This window comes from Trachurus trachurus, assembly GCF_905171665.1.
Source record: "Trachurus trachurus genome assembly, chromosome: 22".
Lineage (NCBI taxonomy): Eukaryota > Metazoa > Chordata > Actinopteri > Carangiformes > Carangidae > Trachurus > Trachurus trachurus.
In genome coordinates, this window is record NC_139907.1 from 1,384,812 (window position 1) to 1,410,939 (window position 26,128).

General features: G+C 43.0%; 1 protein-coding gene across 1 annotated transcript in view; it reads right to left on the reverse strand.

Moving 5' to 3' along the window:
• Positions 1–580: 580 nt before the first annotated feature.
• Positions 581–26,128, reverse strand: part of scfd1 (sec1 family domain containing 1) — a 48,895-nt gene continuing 23,347 nt past the window's right edge. The window contains exons 15-25 of the mRNA XM_083998810.1: positions 25,584–25,680; positions 24,914–24,984; positions 15,130–15,209; positions 14,427–14,489; positions 11,012–11,087; positions 5,084–5,137; positions 2,923–2,975; positions 2,794–2,827; positions 2,627–2,692; positions 829–897; positions 581–746 (exon numbers count right to left, since the gene is read on the reverse strand). Coding sequence (XP_083854936.1) covers positions 723–746; positions 829–897; positions 2,627–2,692; positions 2,794–2,827; positions 2,923–2,975; positions 5,084–5,137; positions 11,012–11,087; positions 14,427–14,489; positions 15,130–15,209; positions 24,914–24,984; positions 25,584–25,680 — 687 coding nt within the window. The 3' untranslated portion in view covers positions 581–722. The remainder of the gene's footprint in view (positions 747–828; positions 898–2,626; positions 2,693–2,793; positions 2,828–2,922; positions 2,976–5,083; positions 5,138–11,011; positions 11,088–14,426; positions 14,490–15,129; positions 15,210–24,913; positions 24,985–25,583; positions 25,681–26,128) is intronic.

A 26,128-nucleotide genomic window follows, 5' to 3' on the forward strand; every position in this document is an offset into this window, starting at 1 on the left:
GGAGCTAATGAAAGTAAGAAACAGTCTGATGAGAGGAAGTGTTTTCTGCAGACTGTTCTCTGCAAGTGTGTAGTAGTAAAGACACACACACACACACACACACACACACACACACACACACACACACACACACACACACACACACACACACACACACACACACACAGCCTGGCACAGGGTGGTTCAGCTGCCATGTTCCAGAAACAAAGAGACCGATCTCAGATTTATGTCATTATGGCATTTTAATCTGTGTGTGTGTGTGACTGTGTGTGTTAGTGTGTTAATGTGTGACTGTGTGTGTGTGTGTGTGTGTGTTAGTGTGTGGTAACCAGTCCGGGGAATAAGTGGTGAATTAACGAAGCTTTTTAGAGTTTCAGTGTCAGTCTGTAAGGAGCCTAAAAAAAACAACACAATGCTGAATGTGGCAGAGTGGGCGGGGCCTGTTCCTCTGTGACATCACAACGTTACAGGAAGTCCTGACGGCTCGTTCCACACGGCCTCTGTCTATATATAAACATCTACTTTTAATAATAATAATAATAACATTATATAAGTAATAAGTGCACATGGACGTCAGCAGTGTGAGCGCAGTGTTAATGTTTATTAGAGGAGGAAACAGAAACTGAACAATGAGCAGAGAAAATGTACAGAGTTTATATAAAACAAACTGGAATTAGAGAGAGAGAGGGAGAGAGGTTCACATATTGTTGGAATCCACTTCTTCACTTCTGGCCGAGCTGAGAGAGCTGCAGAGAGAAGAGAAACACATCACATTATTACAGTCATAACATCAGATTTATACATGTTATTACGGACGTTGTTTCTCACCTGTTTGATGAACTGAGCAGCGTTGAAGAGTTCACTGCAGCCATAAACGATCTTCTTCCCCTGTTTGGACTGAACATTAGAAGATGAAGAAGTTCAATAACAGTAGTAGTGTAGTTCAATCAGACAACCTGTAATAACAACTGCCGGGGCAGCATTTGAGTTTTTATTTTTCAGTTAATTATACACAGCATTTTTGTGTATGTCATTTTGGTTTTAGTAGCACTTACATAATACGATTATGGATTACATTTTGTGCAATATCTACACACTTCTGCTTGTGCAACTGGGTGTAATGTTCATCGTGCAACACAACCTGGCACTTTAAACTGATGTGCACTTTAGGGCCTTGTGCAATACTATCTGGCACTTTGATAAATACTCTTATAGGGCATCGTGCAACACAACCTGGTACCTATGCACTCTTGCACTTTAGCACTTGTCACTTTAACGCAGCACTTATGCACTTTATCTCCCAGAACAAAACTCTTATGGCCCCCCTACCTGTGGAATGTGTTTGCCAATATGTTCTTCATTGTCATAGTTGCCTTTTTGTGTTGTCTACATCAATGATTCTGGAACATGCGCTTCAACTGGGAGCAGCAAAGTCTGGCAGCTCTGAGTTTTTGAGTTTTTACTCAACATTTGCTTTATTTTTGTTGTGTTTTTTGTTATCTACTGATGGATGCTTCTGTGGGGAGAAATGATTCTTCAGAGATGAGCTTCTTTCATTGAAAATGGACAGATCTGGAGGACACCACCATCCTGTCCCAGATGAGATGAAGAGGTGCTTTTGTGGTGGTTGTCGTGCTGCTGGTGCAAAGTTAAAGGCTGGGAGGTGGAGATGTCCTATCGGTCTTTTCTGAGGTCAGTCATCCACCTGGCAGTTCCTGCTCCACCTGGCGGTTCCTGCTCCAACTGGCGGTTCCTGCTCCACCTGACGGTTCCTGCTCCATCCGGTGGCCTTGCTCCATCCAGAGGTCCTGCTCCATCCAGAGGTACTGCTCCATCCGGTGGCCTTGCTCCATCCAGAGGTCCTGCTCCATCCGGTGGCCTTGCTCCATCCAGAGGTCCTGCTCCATCCAGCGGTCCTGCTCCATCCAGAGGTACTGCTCCATCCGGTGGCCTTGCTCCATCCAGAGGTCCTGCTCCATCCGGTGGCCTTGCTCCATCCAGAGGTCCTGCTCCATCCAGTGGTCCTGCTCCATCCGGTGGCCTTGCTCCATCCAGAGGTCCTGCTCCATCCAGAGGTCCTGCTCCATCCAGAGGTCCTGCTCCATCCAGAGGTCCTGCTCCATCCGGTGGCCTTGCTCCATCCGGTGGCCTTGCTCCATCCGGTGGCCTTGCTCCATCCAGCGGTCCTGCTCCATCCAGAGGTCCTGCTCCATCCGGAGGTCCTGCTCCATCCGGTGGCCTTGCTCCATCCGGTGGCCTTGCTCCATCCAGCGGTCCTGCTCCATCCAGAGGTCCTGCTCCATCCGGAGGTCCTGCTCCATCCGGTGGCCTTGCTCCATCCGGTGGCCTTGCTCCATCCGGTGGCCTTGCTCCATCCAGAGGTCCTGCTCCATCTTTCTTTCTTTTTTGTGTCATTGTCGTGTGAGCTACTGGACTAATTTGAATTTCCCTCCTAGGGATGAATAAAGTATTCTCTACTCTCTACTCTACTCTACATTATTATGTGTAGTGTACTGTTATTTAACAGTTTTTATGTTATTTTGCACTGTCCCATTCAAATAAACAAAAAAAGTAAGAAGTAGTAGTAACAATAGTATAGTATTATTATCAGTATTATCAGCGGTACCTTTGTGTAGTCGACCAGGTTCTGGTACTCGATGTAGTTTCCTCCTCCGACCACAAACACGACGGCCTGAAACAAGATTCAGTTTTATTCTGTTAAACTCTGTAGTTAAACTCAGTTAAACTGGTTCCTCTTCAGGAACCGGACCGGATGGATCGGACTCTGCTCACCTCCTGGAACGGGTTCTTGTTCCTGGGAATGGAGCTGAGGAGGAAGAGGAGGAAGACAACCGGTCAGAGCTGAGTATTGATCTGGTTATAGATTTGAGTATTGATGTGAGTATTGATGTGAGCCGTTACCTCTCGCTGCCTCGCAGCATCTTGGGGTCGAAGTACCGGTAGTCGTCTGTTTCCTGTGAGACCAGAGACACAAAAACATCATCATCGTCAGCTGATGATAAAACGTTTTGGACGCGAGGCGTTCAGGGACCCTCGTTGAGTCCGGACCACTGTTCCCTCTAAGGTGGTTTACTGTGCAACTGCACACTGCTCCACCTCTTTGCCCAGAAGACAAAAAAAGTTGCACTCAAATATCCCCGACTAGTTTACTCTTTATTTCTCCCTAATGTGCGCTTCGAACTGTGAAATGTATGACCTTAACCGTGGTCTGTAGTGCAACTACCATTTAAGTTTTTGTTTGAGAATTATCATTACTGTTCATATCAAGAATGCTTCAGTGCCAAGAGTTGATGACACCAACTTGATGCTAGTTATTTTTTTCATATTGTTCATATGGCAATAAATGCAAAATCTATTTTGCCAACACAATATTGTATTTTGTTATCATTAACTGTAACTGATCTAGATATGGAGCAGCCTAGGTAATGTTGTCAAAATAATCTGTTATTAATCATTATAGTAATAGCCAATAGTATTGATATTTGGAGTTGGAGAGGTGAGGCCATAGCACCAGCATGTGGACGTACTGTGTGTTCGCTTGAGCTTTCACTCACAGTCGCTCAAGCAGCTCATCAGGGGAGTTGAATTCCTGCTCAGGAGTTTTGAAAATTAGAGGGAACATTGGTCCGGACTCATCGGACCAGACGGAGAAACACATGAGGATAAAAGCTCAGCTCAGTCCTGGATCGACCGGAGATGGAGGAGGAATCTCCAGCAGAGAGTTATTCATGTGTTCGGCCGTTTGTCTTTCTGCTCAACATTTTGTTTTCTAACTCATCTCCTTTTTATTTTTACATCTTCATGTTTAGTTTGTTTTTTCCTCTTTATTTCCCCAAACTGAGCTTCTTCTCCTAAAGTCTCGTCCTCTTGCCCTCTGATCGCCGGTCGCCTCGTTAATATTCATGGAAATATTAAGTTTTGCAGATTTACTTGGACTTTGGTTTCATTTAAACAAAGTCTCTGAACTGAGCTCAGCTAACACCCTGACTCCGCTCCAAATGTTGAATTGTTCCCTTAATCTTCCACATCAGCACTTTTCTTATTGAGTTCAACATGAGCTGAACAACTCACACACACACAGACACACACAGACACACACACACTGGTCGATCTGATAGAGGGAGAATGTGATCTTCTCTTTCTTTCATCCTCATCCCAGTCCAGTCCTCCCCCCTCCTCCCCCCGTCCATATTCACAACAACAGGATCTTTGTTGGTCGTTTGAAACTCCAGATGCTGAGAAACATGCAGAGTGTGTGAGAGAGAGAAAGTGTGTGTGTGTGTGTGTGTGTGTGAGAGAGAGAGTGTGTGTGGGGTCAAATGACTACATGAGTGAAGAGTCCACCATAAGAAAATTTCACTGTGTCACCTTCGACATCGTCAGTGTGAAACTGAGTCGATGGTTCATGTGAGTTAAACTACACACACACAGACACAAACACACTCAGTCAGAAACTTACCGCCTTAAAGGGATAGTTCAACATTTTGTCAAATTGGCCCATTGCCATAATCCCTATAGTCATAGCAGTGGGTTTGTTACCTTTAATTGTCGGTGCAAGCTATTTTTAGAACGGCGGAGCAGAGCCGTGAGCTGCTCAGAGCTACGCTACGGAGGCTCATTATGGGATTTCTTGGTTTCCCTCATCAAACTCATCAAATACACAATCCAACAACTCCACAACGCTCTGGTGGACAAGTTGTGAGCTGCACATTCACCACGCTATGAGATAATAACACAACGTTACCACACAGAGTTGTTTTAGAGGGAAATACAGAGACTGTTGATGAAAAACTGTCCCTGAAGGCAACGTGCATCAGTGGTTTTGCATGAATTTCCCTCTAAAACAACTCTGTCTGGTAACGTTGTGTTATTATCTCATAGCGTGGTGAATGTATATGATTCACATGGTATTGATCAGTTATTGATCATGTTAGCTTAGCATTAGCCTTTGGCCTGGTCCCTCACTTTAATGTTAGTTAAGTTGTTTTTTTACTAAACTAACCCTAACCCGTCTAACCAGAGGAAACATTAATTATCAAGCGTTTGAACATGATGAACTCACAGGATGAGACTTCATCTCCATCAGGTTGTCCAGGATCCGAGTGACGGGAAGGTTCTGGAAGAGAGAGGAGGGAAACCTGCTTTAACATGAGTCACACACACATTCGACCATTGGACAAAATTTTGACACAAACACCAGAAATACACAAATATTTGTTCTGAGACTTGAGAACATTACTTTTTTTTAGGTAATGTATGTTTAAATTAGGGGCAATGGTGGGAAATTTGGGAAGAATTTGAGACATTTCTGGAAAAAATGTCACATTTCTGGGAAAAAAAGTGGTTAAATTTTGAGATTGGAGGACGACGAGCTCAGTGGCGGTTTAACGATTTAACACTTCAGCACCGAGGAGCAGGAGGAGATGAATGTGATCGATTGTAAAGGAGAAATATTGATTCCAGCAGCAGCTTTCTGTGTGTCAGACTGGAGCTGCTGTTTTTGTTTTCAGGTTCAGGTTCAGACTGGGACTGGACTCATCTCTCTTTTCTTTCTTTTCTTTCTTTCTTTCTCTCTCAGGTTTGGTTTTTTTTCACGCAGCAGAATCTGTTTGGTTTGGATTTCAGCGTGAAAACACAGACGAGTGTAAATATCCTCCTGACAGAGGAGCGACTCTGAGCGTCTGTAACGTTCTGGCAGCGCTGCAAAGCATCATGGTCCGACCGACTCGGCTTCTATATGAAGAAAACAGACACCACCTCCCTCTGTGTGTGTGTGTCTCTGTGTGTGTCTGTGTGTGTGTGTGTTTAATGATTATAAATGACTCCATGTTGGTGCCAGTTTGACCCTGAAGCACCCCGTCGTCATCATCCGTGTTGTCATCAGCGTCGCCGTGGTCCAGGAATGAGGAGGAGTGCGCTCGGTTTCGACTCCTGTGAGAGGCGGACGGGCGGAGACTACGGCTGCTCTCAGGTGGAGACAGGGTTCCTACAGCTTAGGCCAAGTTAAATGTTAGACTTTTTAAGACTTTTTTAAAGCCACTTGAAATGAAATTTAAAGCAGAAGTAAGCGATATTTTTGTGTTAATATAAGTCTTAAATAGTTGTATCTTCCGACAGCAATCACTTCTATAGAGTGTTTGGTCTGAAACACGGGTCTGTCAGTCACTCTGCTCTGCTCTGAGCCCAGGAGAAAACTTTCCTTGTATCCTACAACCTTTATCCAATGAGGAGAGAGAACGGCATAAAGGGGCGGTCCTCTCTGTGTGTGCAGCCAAGGGATGCGCCTGAATGTGGTGACGTAGGGACGAGGACTGTTATGGTGCGTTCAAGGCAACTCGTAACTCGTGTTTTTCCGACCTGTGAAGTCGTACCAGTTCGATCTGGTACGAGTTCACGGGTCAGAAGTTACGAGTGGTCGTTATAGTGACTTTCACAGGTAAAACAGGTCGGAGAAACACGAGTGGGTTGCCTGGAACGCTACAAAGTCGTAAGTCGTGACTTGAAGCTGTAACTTACGGTTTCAAAAGCCTGCCTGGAACGCAGCATTAGCGAAAACGACCGGATCGCTTACTTCTGCTTTAAGACTTTTTAAGACTTTTTTAAAGCCACTTGAAATGAAATTTAAGACCGACTTTATATTACATAGGGTTAGGGACAATTTTACCCACTTCCGAGGTAAAGTGACTGCTACATGAACATTAGATTGTGTCTCTTTCCAGCTGTCCTTTCAAAATAAATGACAATGCAAATTTCCATTTTTATGCCGATGATACTGTGATTTATTGTTTTGGAAGCACTGTGTTGATGGCTGTAGATTACTTGCAAGCTGCTTTTAAGGAAATAGAAGCCCAACTCCGGTTCTTGAAATTGGTGCTTAATGCAGATAAAACTAAAATGATGATTTTTACTAAATCTAGAGACAAAACTAATTATCGTCCTACTTTATACACTTCTCAAGGTACCCTTATTGAGACTGTTTCTACTTTTAAATACCTAGGCATCATCCTTGATGACAATCTGTCTTTTAAACCTCATATTGAAAACCTGGTAAAGAAGCTAAAAGTGAGACTGGGCTTTTATTTCAGAAATAAATCTTGTTTTTCTTTTGTTTCTAAAAAAAGGCTTGTTGCAGCTACTTTTATTCCTTTGTTGGATTATGGTGACGTACTGTACATGAATGCCTGCTCTACTTCTTTGCATATGCTGGATGCCATTTATCATTGTGCTTTAAGATACATTACCGGCTGTAAGTCACTCACTCATCATTGTACTCTGTATGCTAAAGTAGGCTGGCTGTCTTTGTCTGCACGTAGGCTTCTGCACTGGTACATCTTCATCTATAAAGCAATTATTGGACTACTTCCCTCATACCTCTGCACCTACCTCACTCTCACATCAAACTCATCATACAGACTGCGCTCTCTGGACTTTCTATCTGCCTCTGTCCCCAGAACTCGTACTGAGTTTGGGAAGAGGGCATTCATGTACTCTGCTCCCTCTGGCTGGAACAATCTCCAAAAAACACTAAAACTACAGGCATTCATCAGCCTTTCCGATTTTAAAACCAGACTTAACTGTTTTTTAATGGCAAATCATGGAGTGTGTAAATGTTTTACTGTTTAGTATTTTAGCATCACTGGATTACCGTTCTTTTAGTGTGTATTGTTGTGCATTGTCCTGTTCTGCCCTGGCTGATTTAACATAATCTCTCTTCCTTCAGGATCCCCTGGTACAGCCTCCCCTTGTACCACACAGCCCTCCCGTCCTCCTTCTCTTCCCCCCTATCCCTGCCGGACTGTAGAACTCTGGACGTCATTCATCTTTTCTTTCTCTTTCTCTCTCCCTCTCTCTCTCTCTCTCTTTTCTCTCTCTCTCTCTCTCTCTCTCATATTCGTCCTCACTTCTTTGTGTGTATATTATCTTGTTGCTGCTTTCTTGGCCAGGCCATGCTCGTAAAAGAGATTTTTGTATCTCAAGCAATTTGCCTGGTAAAATAAAGGTTAAAAAAAAAAAAAAAAAAAAAAAAAAAATGCATAAAAAGTCCGAAAAAAAAAAAAAAAAAACACTGACTCAGGAGCTGGAGGCGGTGAGAAATTTAGCGTTGACGGCCGCCACTAACTCAATTATTTCGAGATTTGAGACTAATTACAACCATAAAATTCCACTTAACATTTTTAAGACCTTTAAAAAATTGATTTAAGACATTTTAATCTTACCACTCCTATAAATTCTGTAATATTCGCCTATCCAAGGCGTACCCAAAGTAAATTGAATGCTGTTCTTGAACTGTTTGGAGAATATGGATGGGCTTGGTCTCTTTTGAAAGGTATCACTCTGAAGTTTTTCCCCAAACTGAAATAATCACTATAAGTGCTACTATCATAGAGATATCTAAGTGGGAGCACACTGAATTAGAATGTTTTTACTCTCGCCTGAATTTTTTTGTTGCAATCAGATGCCTGAAGATGAGTGTGGCTGAGAATTTTAGCTGGAAAACACAATGGGACTACAGCATGAAGCCTTACCTGGCCCCAGTTCAAATTTGATTACAATCCTGCTAAAAATGAGTATTTTACACATGTTTTTCTAAGTGTATATCTAGGCGTTTTCCTAAAGTTGCCATTGAGAAACAATACATGCGCCAAAGTGCAGCTTTTGCAAAGTTACGCATGAAGATGGCAGTGCTGCCTTTTCCCAGGGACCGTGAATGCAGCACATCGTTCGTTTCGTAATCTCATTGGCTATTCAATGCTACAGTTTCCATCGGGATCGGTTCCTATTGGCTGAAGCCATTCAGCGCTGTCGGAGGGGATGTTCCTCATGAGACACAGCCACTCATTCGCTATTGCAGGCGGCAGCCGGGGACAGGGAGCTTGTGATTGGTCGAGTGAGCTGTCAATCGAAAGGTCAGAGGGCAGCGCCATTTTGTAAAGTGAAATAAACATTGTTTTCATGTAAACGCCGGACTTATGAGGAGAAATAAACGGATTTACTGGATATACAATGCGTAATTTCATAAGATGCAGCAGCGGGATGAGGTTATCTACCGGTACAACCGTGTGTTTTGGACTAAATACTTTACTGGATTGGATTTACTGGACTTTTCTGAATGTAACGACACCAAGTTTGTGGGGAAACCCTGTGATCCTGAGCCTGCCCTGACACAAATCGTGAGTTATATCGGCTTTTTACGAACTTTGTTAGCATGTTTATAGTCTGATTCGAGTGTTGCTGTGATGATTATATTTAGGAATGGTCGGCATATCTTTAATCACAAGAGTTTTAGCTTTCCAACGATATGTGGCATGACTATTTCAAGTGACTGGTGACATCCTCTATGACACCTCCCTGATTAAAACCCCCCCGGGGGCCCGCCGGCGGGCCGTCGGTGTGACAAGGGGTTAAGGCCTTGTTTTTAGATTAATGAATTCAATGCCTTTTAAGACTTTTTAAGAATCCGTAAGAACCCTGGAAGAGACGGTGGAGAAGTCAAAGGGACCGGGAGGAAAAAAAACAACAAAGACGTCTAATAAATCACAGTAAAGAGGAGGAGGAGGAGGAGGAGGAGGAGATGAAGAAGGTCTCCTCTCCAACATGGCGGCCGCTCACGAGTCCGTTAACAAAACAAAATGTTCTGGCCTCAGTTTGAGGTTAAATAATGAATGAGGTGGCTGAGAGCAGCTGTGTGCATGAAACTAGATCCTCTGATGAAACTGATGTCCTTTTTATGCTTTTATATAATACAAGAGAATAAATGTGAAGTGAACTAACACACACACACAGCCCTGAAACCCTGAAAGAGCCAATCACGATCGAGCTGTGGGGGCAGGAGGCGGGGCTAAGAACACCTGAGACATTAGGCTGGATTTAGCACTAACTGTCAGGTTCGGGTTAACAAACATAGACAAATAAAATATGCTAAGTGCCCTAACCGTTCTGAAAAGACACGACACTGCTGTATAAATGAAGAAACTACACTTTTGTTATGAAAATATGAGAATAAGCTCCTTGTGCTAACTGTTCTACCAGATGCTGTAGCTGAGTCACTGTCATGTAGTTTTCTATCTACACTCTGTTCTTTCTTCTGTAGTGAGTGAATTTCCACAGTCAGTGTCTCAGACCAAATCCCACTTCACTTAATCATATTTAAGTGAGTTTTAAAAGGGATAGTTCAACATTTTGTCAAATCAGCCCATTGCCATAATAATCCCTATAGTCATAGCAGTAGGTTCGTTACCTTTAATTGTCGGTGCAAGCTGTTTTTAGAGCGGCGGAGCAGAGCCGTGAGCTGCTCAGAGCTACGCTACGGAGGCTCATTATGGGATTTCTTGGTTTCCCTCATCATCAAACTCATCAAATACACAATCCAACAACTCCACAACGCTCTGGTGGACAAGTTGTGAGCTGCACATTCACCACGCTATGAGATAATAACACAACGTTACCACACAGAGTTGTTTTAGAGGGAAATACAGAGACTGATGATGAAAAACTGTCCCTGAAGGCAACGTGCATCAGCGGTTTTGCATGAATTTCCCTCTAAAACAACTCTGTGTGGTAACGTTGTGTTATTATCTCATAGCGTGGTGAATGTGCAGGTCACAACTTGTCCACCAGAGCGTTGTGGAGTTGTTGGATTGTGTATTTGATGAGTTTGATGAGGTGAAACCAAGAAATCCCATAATGAGCCTCCGTAGCGTAGCTCTGAGCAGCTCACGGCTCTGCTCCGCCGTTCTAAAAACAGCTTGCACCGACAATTAAAGGTAACAAACCTACTGCTGTGACTATAGGGATTATGGAAATGGGCCAATTTGACTAAAAATGTTGAACTATCCCTTTAAAACATGCCTGGAGGGGAAACTGTATCTCTTTACATCAGTATGAACATTGATCTAAAGGCTTAATGTTTCAGTTTGAGCCCGACGTGACTCCGTCGCCCCTGACAACGAGCGTCCATCAGCTGTTTTGGCTGCAGCTGGTCTGAACTCACGTGCTGTTTGAGCACCAGGTTCTTCACTCCCTCCATGACGAACTGGGAGCCGGTGTTCATCACTCTGGAAAACAGCCTGTGGAGGAGGAGGAGGAGGAGGGAGGGGGAGGAAACAGGGGAGGAGACACAGAGGGAGGGAGACGAGGAGGAGGAGGAGGAGGAGGAGGAGGAGGAGGAGGAGGAGGAGGAGGAGGAGGAGGAGGAGGACAGGGTTAGCCTGGTAGTCTCAACACAAACCAAAATGAACACTGCAAAAACTCAAAATCTTTCCAAGAATATTTGTCTTATTTCTTGTCAAAATGTCAAATTTCTAGTCAAAACTAATGTCTTTCCACTTATAATAAGACTCATCACCTAAAAATTAACTTGTTTTTAAATCATTTTCACTTGTTTCAAACTAATTTTCACTTGAAATAAGTAGAAAAATCTGACAGTGAAAGCAAGTTTTTTTGTGCTTGTAATAAGGAAGAAAAACCTGCTCCACTATCAGATTTTTCTACTTATTTCAAATGAAAATATGTTCAGTTCAGTTTTATGCTTGAAAGAAGTAAAAAGTGTCTAAAAACAAGCTGCTTTTCATGTGATTTTACATATAATGAGATCTGTTTTGACTAGAAATAAGACAAATATTCTTGGTAAGATTTAGAGTTTTTGCAGTGATCACCTGAACCACATCTGGTTTTAAAGGAAGATTATAAAAAAACACTGCTGGGATTAAACATTATTAACATTATCATCACCAAAACTGATTTATAAACTCCTCCTGAGTTAAAATATTCATGTTGTGTTGTTCAGGAATCAATATGAACATGTTTTCTTTGCATAATTATTATTATTCAAGGTCTGAAAAGACTTCATATGTTTTGTTATTTTGCCATAAATGCTCTAAATTACAATACTTTTATTTAAAATTTGGGGAAAATGTTGTCAGTGGTTACTGGTTAATAGAATAAAACAAAAATGTTCATTTTCCTCAAACACACACCTATAAATAGTAAAACCAGAGAAACTGATAGTGGTTTCTTGATATGTCTTGCATGTGTCCACTGGCAGATTTTTCTACTTATTTCAAGTGAAAATCTGCTGGAAAGAAGTAAAAAGTGTCTAAAAACAAGCTGCTTTTTATGTGATGAGTCTTATTTTAAGTAGAATGAGATTTGCTTTGACTGGAAATGACATTATAGGCCAAATATTCTTGGTAAGATGTTGAGTTTTTGCAGCAGTGAATAAACTAGTGAGACGTCTCGGTTGCTGCTGCTGCTCTCTGCTGCCGGGAACATGAACCGTTGTTATTACAGCAAAACACAACACGATAACAATCACTGATCCCTCTGAACAACCAAACTAAACCACAAAGCCACACAAACAACAATCACCGGCTGAGCCAAAACCATCCGATCTATACGTGATAAGTGACGATCCGCCTCGGCGCCGACCCTCGGGACTCGGGTTCAGGTTTCTGTTACAGTCTCAAGAATTCCTCTAAAAAAGTGTATTTTCTGTCCCAGTGATTTGGGATCTGGTGTGAAAACTCTTCATCTGGACTTCCCTCGGCATCGCTGCCTCATGATGTAGACGTATAGCTCTGTTAGGATCAGTGGTGGACAGTAATGGAGTAAATCTACTTGAGTACTGCACTTAAAGCAGAAGTAAGGTGAATGTTTGTGTTAATATAAGTCTTAAATAGTTGTATCTTCCGACAGCAATCACTTCTATAGAGTGTTTGGTCTGAAACACGGGTCTGTCAGTCACTCTGCTCTGCTCTGAGCCCAGGAGAAAACTTTCCTTGTATCCTACAACCTTTATCCAATGAGGAGAGAGAACGGCATAAAGGGGCAGTCCTCTCTGTGTGTGCAGCCAAGGGATGCGCCTGAATGTGGTGACGTAGGGACGAGGACCAATAGATCCATGACGAGGGCGGGGGCTGCTAACTCCATCGGCTGACAAGACGTTATGGTGCGTTCAAGGCAACTCGTAACTCGTGTTTTTCCGACCTGTGAAGTGGTACCAGTTCGATCTGGTACGAGTTCACGGGTCAGAAGTTACGAGTGGCCGTTATAGTGACTTTCACAGGTAAAACAGGTCGGAGAAACAAAGTTGCGGGTTGCCTGGAACGCTACAAAGTCGTAAGTCGTGACTTGAAGCTGTAATTTACGGTTTCAAAAGCCTGCCTGGAACGCAGCATTAGCCAAAACGACCGGATCGCTTACTTCTGCTTTAAGTACATATCCAGAGGATTTGTACTTTACTTGAGTATTAGATTTCTTTGGTACTTATTACTCTTACTTGAATACATTTACAAGACAAATATTTTTACTTTTACTCGAGTTAAAGCAGAAGTCAGTGATCCGGTGGTTTTGTCTAACTTCCTGTCAGCAGATGGAGTTAGCAGTCCCCGCCCTCGTCCCTACGTCACCACATTCAGGCACATCCCTTGGCTGCACACACAGAGAGGACTGCCCCTTTATGCCGTTCTCTCTCCTCATTGGATAAAGGTTGTAGGATACAAGGAAAGTTTTCTCCTGGGCTCAGAGCAGAGTGACTGACAGACCCGTGTTTCAGACCAAACACTCTATGTAAGTGATTGCTGTCGGAAGATACAACTATTTAAGACTTATATTAACACAAACATTCACCTTACTTCTGCTTTAATTTCTAGGAAGGCTGAAAAGTACTCGTTACTTTCAGGTCTGCTCTTTTCTTTTTTTTTCTAAAATACTATTGGACAAAACGTGACGTGAAAATGACAATTGCTTATGTCCTCTTATGATCCCACTCATTTGATTTGTTTTTCTAGGTGTTTCTGCAGCTTTATATAACATTGTGGTTCTAAAAGCAGCACATCAGTGCAGCTGCTTTCAAAGAGTTCATTCTCACAAACAAGAGTTAAAAGCTCCTTACATTCATTTAGAAACAATTAGAGTCATTCACTGATGTGAAGAATAAGACATTTACTCTGACTCTTACTTTGACTTCAAGTAAATTTAACTCACTCAATTTCTGACTCACCGGACTTCTTATTTCTGACAAATGAGACGTTGTGGTATTTATTTTTTAGTAAGGTATAGTAACATTAGTGTTTTTTTATGTATTTATTGCCTCTCGCCCACAGTTTGAGCCGCCGCGGACAAAGCTGACGGTTGTTTTATGAGGACAAAATGTCTGTATTTCCACACAACGCAGAGTCCCAGAAGAAACACAAATCTCAGGTTCAGAGATTGTTGAATAAAATGAGACGTGGAGCAGGTTCAGCTCTTAAATCACGGCTGTCGCTCTGAGCAACCGCAGATCGTCTGGACCGGGAGAGTTTTAATGGTGATACGTCTATATGTGATGATTAAAGAGCTTTTAAAAACCACTTTCATGACCACTTGTCATTCATTATAATTATTATTATTACTACAAACCAACTCACCCCATTGGTTTCACTCCACTGTTGCCGTAGTTGGCCGGGGTGGCGGCCATCTTAGTGAACGCCCTGGAAAAAAGATCAGAAGTGAAACAAAATGAGACAAAAGGAAATTATTAAAGCTCCATACAGTATAAAGGTAGATGTTTGTGTTAAAGCTCCATCGGTATAAAGGTAGATGTTTGTGTTAAAGCTCCTTCAGTATAAAGGTAGATGTTTGTGTTAAAGCTCCATACAGTATAAAGGTAGATGTTTGTGTTAAAGCTCCATACAGTATAAAGGTAGATGTTTGTATTAAAGCTCCATACAGTATAAAGGTAGATGTCCATGTGTAGTGTGATTATAAAGCAGCTCTAGGTTCTATATTAATACTGTGAAAGTATCAAAGCCTCAGTCCACAGAGAAATGCACACAGCCTGTATTCAGAAACTGAGCCTTAAAACCAGCCGTCAGGACTTCCTGTCACTTTGTGATGTCACAACTAAGCCCCACCCCCTCACCACCTGGACAACACCATCCAACAACAACAACTTTGCAGGATTTTTAGTTTCTCTGATGGTTTTATTCTGAAATCTGCTCTATTTCCATTGGATCAGTCAGAAAACAGTCAGCCAATCAGACAAGAGGATCGGAGCCTCCTTCTCTCTTCTGATTGGCTGATTCCAAAACTGTGTGAAAGTTGATAAAAACAACCCACAGACAGACTTACTTCCACTGTTTGATGTAGTTTAGAGGTGAGAGGTCACAGCCGGCGTCCAGTAAAGCCTTCTTATACTGCTCCAAGTCAGACTGCAACACACAAACACACAAACAACCACCGTTATGTTTGTACTTGAACTGTAACAAAACAGTTTCCTGCTGCTCGTGGTGCTGCTCTCTGGCGCCCCCTACAGTTGCGGAGTGTAATTCCCTTTTATACCACTGTTGCAAATACAAGTCACAAATGAGCAGGGGGCGTTGGGTCAATGAGAGGAGACGCTCTCCCCGTAACAGCCAATCGGACGACAGAGTGATTATAAAACCAGTATTTTAAGGTAATAGAGTATAGTTGGTGTTATTTATTTTGTAAAAGTAATATTAGTTAATAGGGTTGTGCCAAAAAATCGATTCACAAAAGAATCGTAATTCTCATTTAATACGATTCAGAATCGATATAAAATGTCCCAAAATCGATTTTAAAAAATAAAAAAATGAAACAAATCTTCTGGCTGTCAGCCTCCATTTCTATAGAATTTAAAAGACAGCATGTTTAAAGGGACAACGAGGAGTTTCTATTTGGTTATATAAAAGTCTCATATTAATGTGGATGAATCTACGTTACCACTTGTTAATGGTCCATTTTAGATAAATCTATGGTTTTGTCTCTATGGTTATTTTGTTATTATTAGTGGTGGTGGAAATGCTGGGCGCCGACCAGCGTTTTTTTACTTCCGGTTTTGCGGCGAGTCATGAGAATAACGCCGCCAAATCGCCGTATATGGTGGGAACTACGACGGTATGTGAACCTCTGACTTTAATTCTTGATGAATGAAAACATGAGTCTGTCTTGCGCCGGTCAAAGAATTTCACGGTGCGGAGGCTCATAAATGTAGAGTGGAAACACTTCGCTTTTCCAAAACTCCTCGTTGTCCCTTTAACTGCACTATTTTTTTTAATAAGGAGGCACTTTTAATGTTGTTACTTAAGCAATATGTGATATTGCTTTCATGCAACAGTTTCAACAATTCCATCTAAGCATGGATAAATGTTTAAAACTCAATAAATGTGAAAAAGACACTTTAGTCATTCTGTCTTGCAAAGCAGACTGGAGTAGATCATGAGGATCCTTTACACACCGATAGACTGAAGCAGAAATCATTAGGAATCAAATAGTTTTGAATCGATTCGTAGCCCCAAAACTCAGAATCTAATCTAATCGTGAGATAGTAAAAGATTCCCACACCTATGAGTTAAACTACTTTTACGGCAGGTTCAACTCTTACTGAGAATCTGCCTTATTCTTACAAATATCTAAACCTCCTGAGCGGTCGGAGCGAGTCAAAGGGATTTCAGTAACGACAGCGCTGACAGTTTGCTGCTGCTGCTGCACAGCCTCGGAGCGCCGCCGAAGAAAGACGACTCCAGGAAACGTTCCAGTTTATGAGCGGCACGCCGAAAACATTCCACTGAAACCCCTCGCTCTTTCCCACCGGCAAGCAAGCGAGCGATTTCAAGTGACGTAGTGTGTATCATCGTCTGCTCTGCACACGGTTTCCTCCTCAATAAGCTCCTGACGGGTCGGCGGCTCAGCGGGAGCAGCCGAGGGATTACACAACCGCTGGGCCATGTGAGAGAGAGTGTGGTTTGTTTTTGAAGAACTGAAATCCCAGCACATCAGTCAGAGTCAGAGAGAGTCGAGTCGAGCAGCAGATAGACAGAAGGAGAAAAGGGTGAGGGAGAGGACTGAGAGAGGGGGGAAGAGGGGGAGAGGGGGAGAGGGGATCAAAGGAGAAAGAGACAAAAAGGAACAGACAGGAGGCCAAGAGCTGGTCACAGAGGGAGAGATGACAGGAAGAGAGGCAGCAGCAGCAGCAGCAGCAGTTGAGTGCTGATGGAGGCCGAGGGGGGTAAATCCTGGGGGCGATCCATCCCTCAGGTGGATGGGAGATGAAAAGAGGGATGAAAGAAAGAGTGCGGCTCATTCTTTGGCAGAAGTGCAGAGCTGCCACATTATCTGCCAACAGAGAGAGGAAGGATCAGACTCTCTCGGCATCGGCCTCGGTCTCCGAATCGCAACACCAACGGCTCGCAGCTTCAGCGGCCGTGTTCGTCAGAGCCGCTCAGAAAAAAGACGTTTGATCAGGGCCGGCCCTAGCATTTTGGTGGCCCCCTAAACAAGATTTTTGTTTGTGGCCCTGCACTCTAAGCGCAAACACCAAATCACTGGTTAAAACTGAATACAGACATGTTTATGCCCTCTGAGGTTTGAGGCCATTTTCTCGACTTTTACATATTTTCTTAAATTGACCTTTTTAAAGAGCAACTAAACCCCTCAGTTTTGGATGACGTGCTCTAAGCTTGAAATTCAAAAAATGCCTTGATTATGGGCGGGGCTGCAGGAGCACTCTCCGATCCCCCCTCCCCCCTGAGCCGCATTCACACCGGCACAATCACACAAAGAGAAAAAAAAAGTAATAAACACACATCAACACTTCTGCTAGCGCTAACGAGCTACTAACAAGTGACTCTAACACAATACATCCATGCTCTAACAGCACTAGTAGCGCGGACACTACTAGGAGAGGATTCCAGAGCCATGACACAGTGCATCTACAGCCGATCCGCCGGCTCGTTAGCTCGTTAACGGCTTGTTAGCGCCGGTAACGATTCCCATCCAGGCAGCTGTTAGCAGCCGTTAGCTGCAGCAGAGCAGCTAGAGTGCCTAGCAACCGTTAGCGGCAGGCAGCAGCCGGTGCTGATTGGTCGGGGAGCTAGTGGCCGGTGACGAAAGCTGCCTCCAAAACGTCATCTGCCTCAATCTCAGCCAATAGAAAAATGTGATTGTAATAGCCGTGTTTCAACCCATAGAGGGCAGTCACTCTACATTTTTACTACAAAATACAGCAAATTGAAATATTTTGACTAAAATGTCAAAAGTTGGACCAGAATCAACCGACAACACTACCTTATACCCAAATATATCTGTTTTCAGCAGAAAAAAGTGGTTTAGTGGTTTAGTTCCTCTTTAAGATACTTGCAAATGTAACAATACTCAAGTGTTTTATGTCTAAATATTAGAACCTCCGCTGTAAGCACACTGAGGCCAGTTTGTCCTAGAACACTGTATAAAGAAATAATTTAGGCCAAATGCTGGAAATTTGAGGTCTGCTTTTTGAAAAAAATTAAAATCCCTTGTGAAAACACTCCTTCAGTCATGAGAGTGAACTGTTTTGGTGCTTGAAATAGGATATGAATACAGTAATAGATACGTGTAGAAAACAAGTCTAAAATGAAATTTTGTAAGATTGCTTTTTGAGCACAAATGTTGTCATTCTGCCGTTCTATTTTCACCAAATGTCTCAAATGTGAGATAAAAGAAGCTGAATATTGACTTCACATTACATATAAAGCTCATAGCTGCACGTGCAGACCTCAGGATGTTTAAATGACTTGATGAACCCCGGTACCTTTCTGATCATGTGGCCCCCCACCTAACGGCTGTGGCCCTAAACAACCACATAGAGGGTTTATGCCAGGGGCCGGCCCTGCGTTTGAAACTCGATTGGATGTTTTCTAGCTCCGTCATGACTCAGCAGCTTGGTAACGACTGTTAGCCAACACTGCAGTCTCAAAATACTGGTCCAGCTGCATGAAGCAGAGATAATATAAATCAAATGAATGGAGCCTTTAAATGGGATACTTCACCCAAAATCAATACTCCACCAATCATCTACTCACCGTCGTGGCCAAGGAAGGTTCTGGAGAACTTTCAGAGTCATCAGCTAGCAACGGGGTTTCATACACTAATGGTGGCAGATAGAGTTCACTTTTGAATGGTCCAAAACTCACACTATGAAACATCCAGATATCTCTATGCTGCTCGTCCGTACTGACTCATGTGTCCTGAAGCCAAGAAATGGAAAAACTTAATGTGATATCCTTGTTGTAGCTGTAGCAGCAGCTCCCAGTGGCTGTGAGATTTTCTTCCGTGTTTACATCAAACATCCAATGGTTTACAACGATGAACGAACATCTCGCAAAAGTCTTTAACTGGGATAAAACACATAACTATCCTTGGTATCGTGACATGAAAGCTATTTTTAGCGAGGCCGATCAACAGCATATTTTCACTAATGGTTTGCGTTGTAATGTTAATTTTGTGAAACATAAGTTATTTCTTGAGTATAAAGAAAAATGGGCGAATGATATCTGGTTTAAACCAAAGCTCAGAACCTATTGCCAATTGAAAAATGTATATTGTTCAGAACCCGATGTGACTTTGCCATTGGATAGATCCAAGAGATCTTTATGTGCCCAGTTGAGGGCTGGGATTCTCCCTCTGGCAGTAGAAGTAGGTCGGTTTAACTCAGTACCTGAGGATGAAAGACTATGCACATTATGTAATCTAAATGTAATTGAGGATGAACTGCATTTTGTGTTTCATTGTCCGTTATATGATGAAGCCAGGCAGAGTTGTTTTGGGCTGATGATGATGAGGTAAAGTTGGAATGGTTCTTCAGAAAAGAAGTCTTTACTAGAGCTACTTTAATAAAAAAGTGCCTCGTCAAAAAGAAAAAGTGAATTATTTATGTGAATTCCATGTGGTTTTTGTTTCTGTTTGGTTTTGTCTGTGCTCTGATGATTTTGTTTGGTGTCTAAATATGATGATAATGTGTCTTGTAAGCCCTTATAGGCTGGCCGCATTAATTGGTGCACGACACGTAAATAAATATAAATTCATTCATTCATTCATTCATTCATTCATTCACAGCAAAACTTTTCCATGTCTTGGCTTCAGGACACTTGGGTCAGTACAGACGAGCAGTATAGAGGTATCTGGATGTTTCATAGTGTGTGTTTTGGACAATTCAAAAGTGAACTCTATATCTACCGCCATTATATGAAAACCCATTGCTAGCCGGACCCCCCCTGGAACTCCTGAAGAGTTTTGATGACTCTGAAAGTTCTCCAAACCCTTCCTTGGCATGATGGTGAGTAGAAAATTGGTGAATTAGCAACTTTGTACCCTGGTGTTTAAATGTAGCGCCAAGGAGGTCACCATAGATCCACAACACCACCCAAAAAGCACTCTGGTAAGGGGGTCGAGTACTGTCCAAAGGTTCAGGAGCATTGGGGGGTTTGGTCTGCAGGGCTGAACGTCTCTGATTGGCTGAGCATTCGTCATGTGTAAAAGCAGCTACAAGCCATTGTTTGGCTTTGAGATGGTTGAAGATGGAGCAGAAGATGATACTCGAAACAAAAAAGGTGTTCGGCAAAAATATTTAACAAGGTTGAGTCAGCTCAAAGGTAAAAAACAAAACAAAACGCTGTCTTCTTCCTGCCACCATCTAATGGACTGGAGGTGTAGAGCAAGTCATCGCCCTGATTTGCAGAAGCTTTGGAAGGTTAGGAAGGCTGGGAAGTACCTGGAGCTAAATGTTTAGGTAGGCAACAGTTAGCAAACACCGATTTAGGGGTCAAAGTGGCCGGAATTCTCCTTTAAGGTCCTTTTTGGTCAAAACACGGTTAATAAGGTGTCAACTAAAAGCTCAGTTGCACTTAAACCCAACTAACTTTGCTTTGTTCTGTAGGTCTATGTCTAAATCACAAAGTTGCTGTTGGCTTCAACTGGCTCTGAGTGAATAACAGGAACCTCTTCACCACTAGATGTTGGACTGTGTGATAAAAAAACATGAAGACTTGCTGGTGTTCGGCACCAAAAAGCTCCACGACGTTGATTGATCCCTGACTGACTGATTGAAAAGTCTGCTCAAAGGATTTCTGCAGATGCACAAGCAGCAGCTGGAGGTGCGGACCGGTTTACCTTGGACTGACTGGTGAGGTGAAGTTCTGGGTAATTTCTACTAGGGCAAAGAGAAACTGAGTGAGTCAAACTACTTGGTGGAGTTCAGAGGAAACCTGTGGAGCTCTTTGTGGAAACATCATCTGAAGACTGAACTCTTTGTGTGTTCGTTCGTTTCGAAAAATCTCAAACTAATAACAATCGCAGTCCCTGTCGTTTCAGAATGGATGAGGATCACTTTCTGCCAAACTAAACCTGATGCAGCTGTGTTCACTTCGCTGTGACTCTGACCAGGTCTCTGTTTCCTGAGAGGAACTTTGGCTCCGTCGCTCTTTGTTCGATCACTGGCTCATAACAAAAAACACGGCCGCGACGGAGCCAAGAAGATGCTTCTCATAAAGAGCTGCTCCTGAACGCGGCTATTGATCCTGACGAAGTGGTTTTGATGACGCAAGGACTTGAACTTACTTCAGACCTTCAGATCCAGATGTGAAGAAGACCTGGATGGTCGCGTGTCACCTGAGACGTCAAGTCAACCACAATTGGTGGCGCTAGTCATGGCGACACGCAGCAAGAGTGTGTGGGAGTAATTGTTTGCAATGATTTAAGCTTTGGGAACCTCAGCATATCAAATAAGAATAAGATGAAGAATGTGGTCAGACTCTGCCAAAAAACAATTGGCATTAACTTGAATGACCTTGATAATGTTTATCAGGTCAGAGCCATTCAGAGGGCAAGGGCCATTCTGGCAAACCCTCTCCACCCTCTTCATGCAGAGTTTCCACTCCTCCCATCTAAGACGAGGTATACGTTCCCTTGTCAGGCCAAATCAAACAGATATTTAAAATCCTTTGTCCCGTCTGCCGTTAGATTCCTTAATACGCTGTAGGCAAACCTGTTGGGAAGGATGTACAGTACTGTAATCTGTGATGACTATATGTATTTATTGTATTATTGTGTGTGCTATGTGAGCTCTACTGTGTTGACTCTGAACTTTTGTTGCAAACCAAATTGCCCTTCGGGGACATTAAAGCAGATATCAGCTTCACGGCCGTTTCGGCTAATGCTGCGTTCAAGGCAGGCTTTTGAAACCGTAAGTTACAGCTTCAAGTCACAACTACGACTTGGTAGCGTTCCAGGTAACCCGTAGCTCGTGTTTTTACCATCCTGTTGTCTGTGAAAGTTCCCTATAACGGCCACTCGTAACTTCCGACCCGTGAACTCGTACCAGATCGAACTGGTATGACTTCACAGGAAGGAAAAACACAAAGTACGAGTTTCTTTGAACGCACCATGAGTTAGCAGCCCCCGCCCTTGTCAGGCATCAATTGGTCCTCGTGCTACGTCACCACATTCACGCGCATCCCTTGGCTGCACACACAGCCCTTCATGCCGTTCTCTCTCCTCATTGGATAACACTTGTATCCCACAAGGAAAATTTTCTCCTCGGGTTACAGCAGAGCAGAGTGACGGAGAGACTCGTGTTTAGGCTGAAATACTTCATGTAAGTGATTGCTGACGGAAAATAGGACTATTTAGGACTTATATTAACAAAAACATTCCACTGATATCTGCTTTAAAGATTTTCAAATCAAATCAAAGTCAACTTGTGTTTGGTCGAATCCAAAAATGTAAGAATCGACTTTTTGTGTTTGCATTTCAAATGACTTCGTTAGCTTGAGCTGGATCTATAGTTTTTAAAAATCAAACGCAATTCAATTCCTGTTTTAGTTTTAGTTATTTCAGTTCAAACTGAGTAAATCTAATTTTCCGTTTTGTTTATTTTTTAAATGCTTTGCTGTTGTAGAGACATTTTTTTCCTCTAAACACAACTTGTATCATTTTGAAGTGATGTTTGTTCCTTGTAGTAACATAGAAACTAAACAACGCAGGAATGTGACTCTCCCGTGTGTGTTCCCGCCCTTCGACCCCGACGGTGGCGGTGTTCGAGGTCCGTGCGGCTCCATCTCTTCACAGTGCAGAAGAATAGCAGCATTGTCGTGGTGTGGTTTTAATTTCCACCGTCCTCATCCGCCACTTTTCTTTCCGTGTCCCAGTTTTGTTCCTTGAGGGAAATGGTGAACTGCAGGAAGATCACAGAGAGTTCCAGATTCCCCAGAGACACGGCTTTCTTCTTTTTCTTCTTCCTCTTCTTCTTCAGTCTGAGGTTTCACCACAAACCCTCACGTCACCATCTCACCACTGAATAATCTCTGCTCTCACACAGGTTCTCACAAAGACCATAAACACTCAATAAACTCATTATTCCTTCTTCTACCTCTTCTGCAGCACCGCACCGACCATTTCAAAAACTCTTTGTTATGTTGTTGCACATGCCAAATTATGATTATTATCGTGATTAATGACAGAAAACGGGTTCTGATGCACAATGATTGCGAGCAAAAGTGATAAAAACTATTAAAACCAGTCGGAAAATCCAGAAAAGAGAAAAACTCAAGGTGCAAAATTGGAAAATACCAAATTGCAGAGTCCAAATTGATCGGCAAACGGCGATTCTGATATGTGCTGAAGCCTGAAACCTTACCACAATGGTCCTTTAAAAGAAATTAAACATTTGTTCATACAAAGAGAAGAGATGTACTATCAGGAGACAGTAAGTCTGCCCTACAAAGGCAAAGTGCCGTATCTGTAAAAATGCCAAACTGAGAAAAACAGCTTTTTGTGTTTTTCATTGTCTGGTTTAAGCATCAAATTATGAATAACTACCAAGTCTATAATTGATTACCGGTAGATAAAGGTGGACTGAATTAAATGTATTCTGTATTCTGTCTTTCTGACCAATTTTGACCTTTTTATGGCATATTTTGTGATCCATCTTGACAGTTTTATGGCAGATACTGCACTTTTGCCTTGGTTTTGGTGCAGATACTGCACTTTGGCTTGGTATTAGCTACAGATACTACACGTTGCCTTGGTTTCACAGAGCTTTTTTGGATGGACAGCAAAATAAAAAGCCCAATAACTCTGGAAATTTTAGCAGTACCAATATCAAATTCTACCAGATTGAAGAGAATATGCCTTTACACTTTTGATTGGTCAAAAAAACAATTGCCTTTTTTTGCCTTTGCAGGGCAGAAGTTTTCTTATAAAGGTCACTGCTGTGATGTAATTCACTGACCTTTGATGATGTGAAAAGTCTCTAACAACTTGCCGTCGCTCTGGAAAAATATAAAAAACCCCACTGTATCTAAACTGAACTCAAACCTCCTCTGGCCCCTGAACGCCTCCCTGTCTGCTCGCCACGGGCTGATCTCAGGTCAGCGGTGTTGTGTTCTGTGTTCTCGTTGTGTGTGTCCGGGTGAGGAAGTCCAGGACTGAGCGTTCAGACCGAGGTGGTGACAGACAGCTGCTGGTGAAAGCCGGCGCAGCGCTGAGTCACTCTTGGTCGTTTGTCTCCGTTTGCGTCGCCCCGAGTCAAACGCCACGACGATGATGACACCTCCAACAGTCCAACCTGTCCTCATCCATCACCACCGCGGTTTGGAGACGCTCAGGTTTTGGGGATTTGTTTTGGCGATTACAAAAAAAAAAAAAAAAGTTTTCTAAAGTGAAAACACGTTTTGTGACATGAAAAATATTTGGACTCGGGCGGCGAGGTGCCAGTTTCAGACGGAGCCAGAGGTGACTCATGGATATTATTAGTTACACTTATTTTGTGGTGAGAGGAGTCGCTGACAATAAACAGCCAGTCCCGACACGTGGGAACAGCTTCTTCCACCTCAGCACCTCTGCAGCTTCAGGCTGTCCAGATGTTGGAGCAGGTGGCTGCTGCTGAGGCCACGACATCCTCCCAACCGTCTTATCAGCGTCTTATCCATCACACAGCAGACGACCACGCCAGATAAAGAGAGAGTAGGAGGTCTGGCACTGACTCAGGGTCTGTTCTGTCTGATCTGGATGAATCTTAACTTAACTTAAATGTGCTCTGTGTTGTGTTGTGTGTTGTGTTGTCATGTGACCTGAGTCTCACCTCTGAAGGCGCCAGCTGAGCCGTGATGTAGTAGATCAGGAACAGCCTCATTTTGTCTTCTGGGGTCCCGGCTGAGGAAAACATTCACACACAGTTTAGTTCATCTCACCTGAACATGGCCACTTTATTGGGTACACCTGTTGAACTGAACATCTGGCGGGCCAATCACAGGGAAGCGTATTGATAAAGTCCAAACTGAGAGACTTTGAACGTGGCCTGGTTCACAAACTGCTGATCTACTGGGATTTAACCACAAACATCTCCAGAGTTCATCAAATCCGCTTCTCCTGGAGGTTCCTAGATCAAGATGCAAAAGTAAAGGTGACAGAGCTTTTGCGGTGGCAGCACCCAGGCTCTGGAATAAGCTTCCTACACACATAAAAATGGCTGAAGAAGTCTTGCAATTGAAGTCTTTGCTCAAGACCTACCTATTCTCTTTGGCCTTCAACACAGGTTAATACGGGAAACTCAGTTATGTATGCTGTGGAACCGTTTACCAAGAAGAAGAAGAACCTGGTTGGTTTAAAGGCCTCAGTCGACCTGAGACCAACAATAACTAAGGTAAGGTGTACCCAATAAAGTGGCCAGTGAGTGTATGTGACCAACTTCCTACATTGTGACAACCATTGTGTGTGTGTGTGTGTGTGTGTGTGTGTGTGTGTGCTGGTACCGTCTGGGTCACTGATGATGTCCAGCAGTGACTTGTCTAAGGTCGACTTGCTCATCAGTTTCTCTTCGTACTCAAAGTAAACGTCCAGTTTACGACTCTGAAAACACCAGAGAAGAGTGTGTTCAGACTCCACAACAACACGCACACATCTACCACATCTACCACATCTACCACTCTGTATACACACACACACAAATGTTCCCTTCACTGTCCTGTCCTGTGTTTTATTTTGAAGGGCTGATCCAGAACATGGAGCTTTGACAGGACAAACTGAAGATGCTGTGTGGGATATAAGGGAGTATTCACACCGGGAAAGTCCGACAGTTCACCTGCTCTGGGCCAATTCTTTTTGTTTTACTTGGTGTGGTTTGTATTCACATTGCACAAACGGACCAACTTTTTAAACAAAAGCTCAGTCATTGGATAAAGATTATTGGCGGGATCTTGCATTAAAAGTACCCAGTGGAGGTCATGCATGGGTTTCTTGCTGCCCCATTAATTTCGTATTTCCAGTCACTTGCACAACCTCCTGATTGTACAAAAGA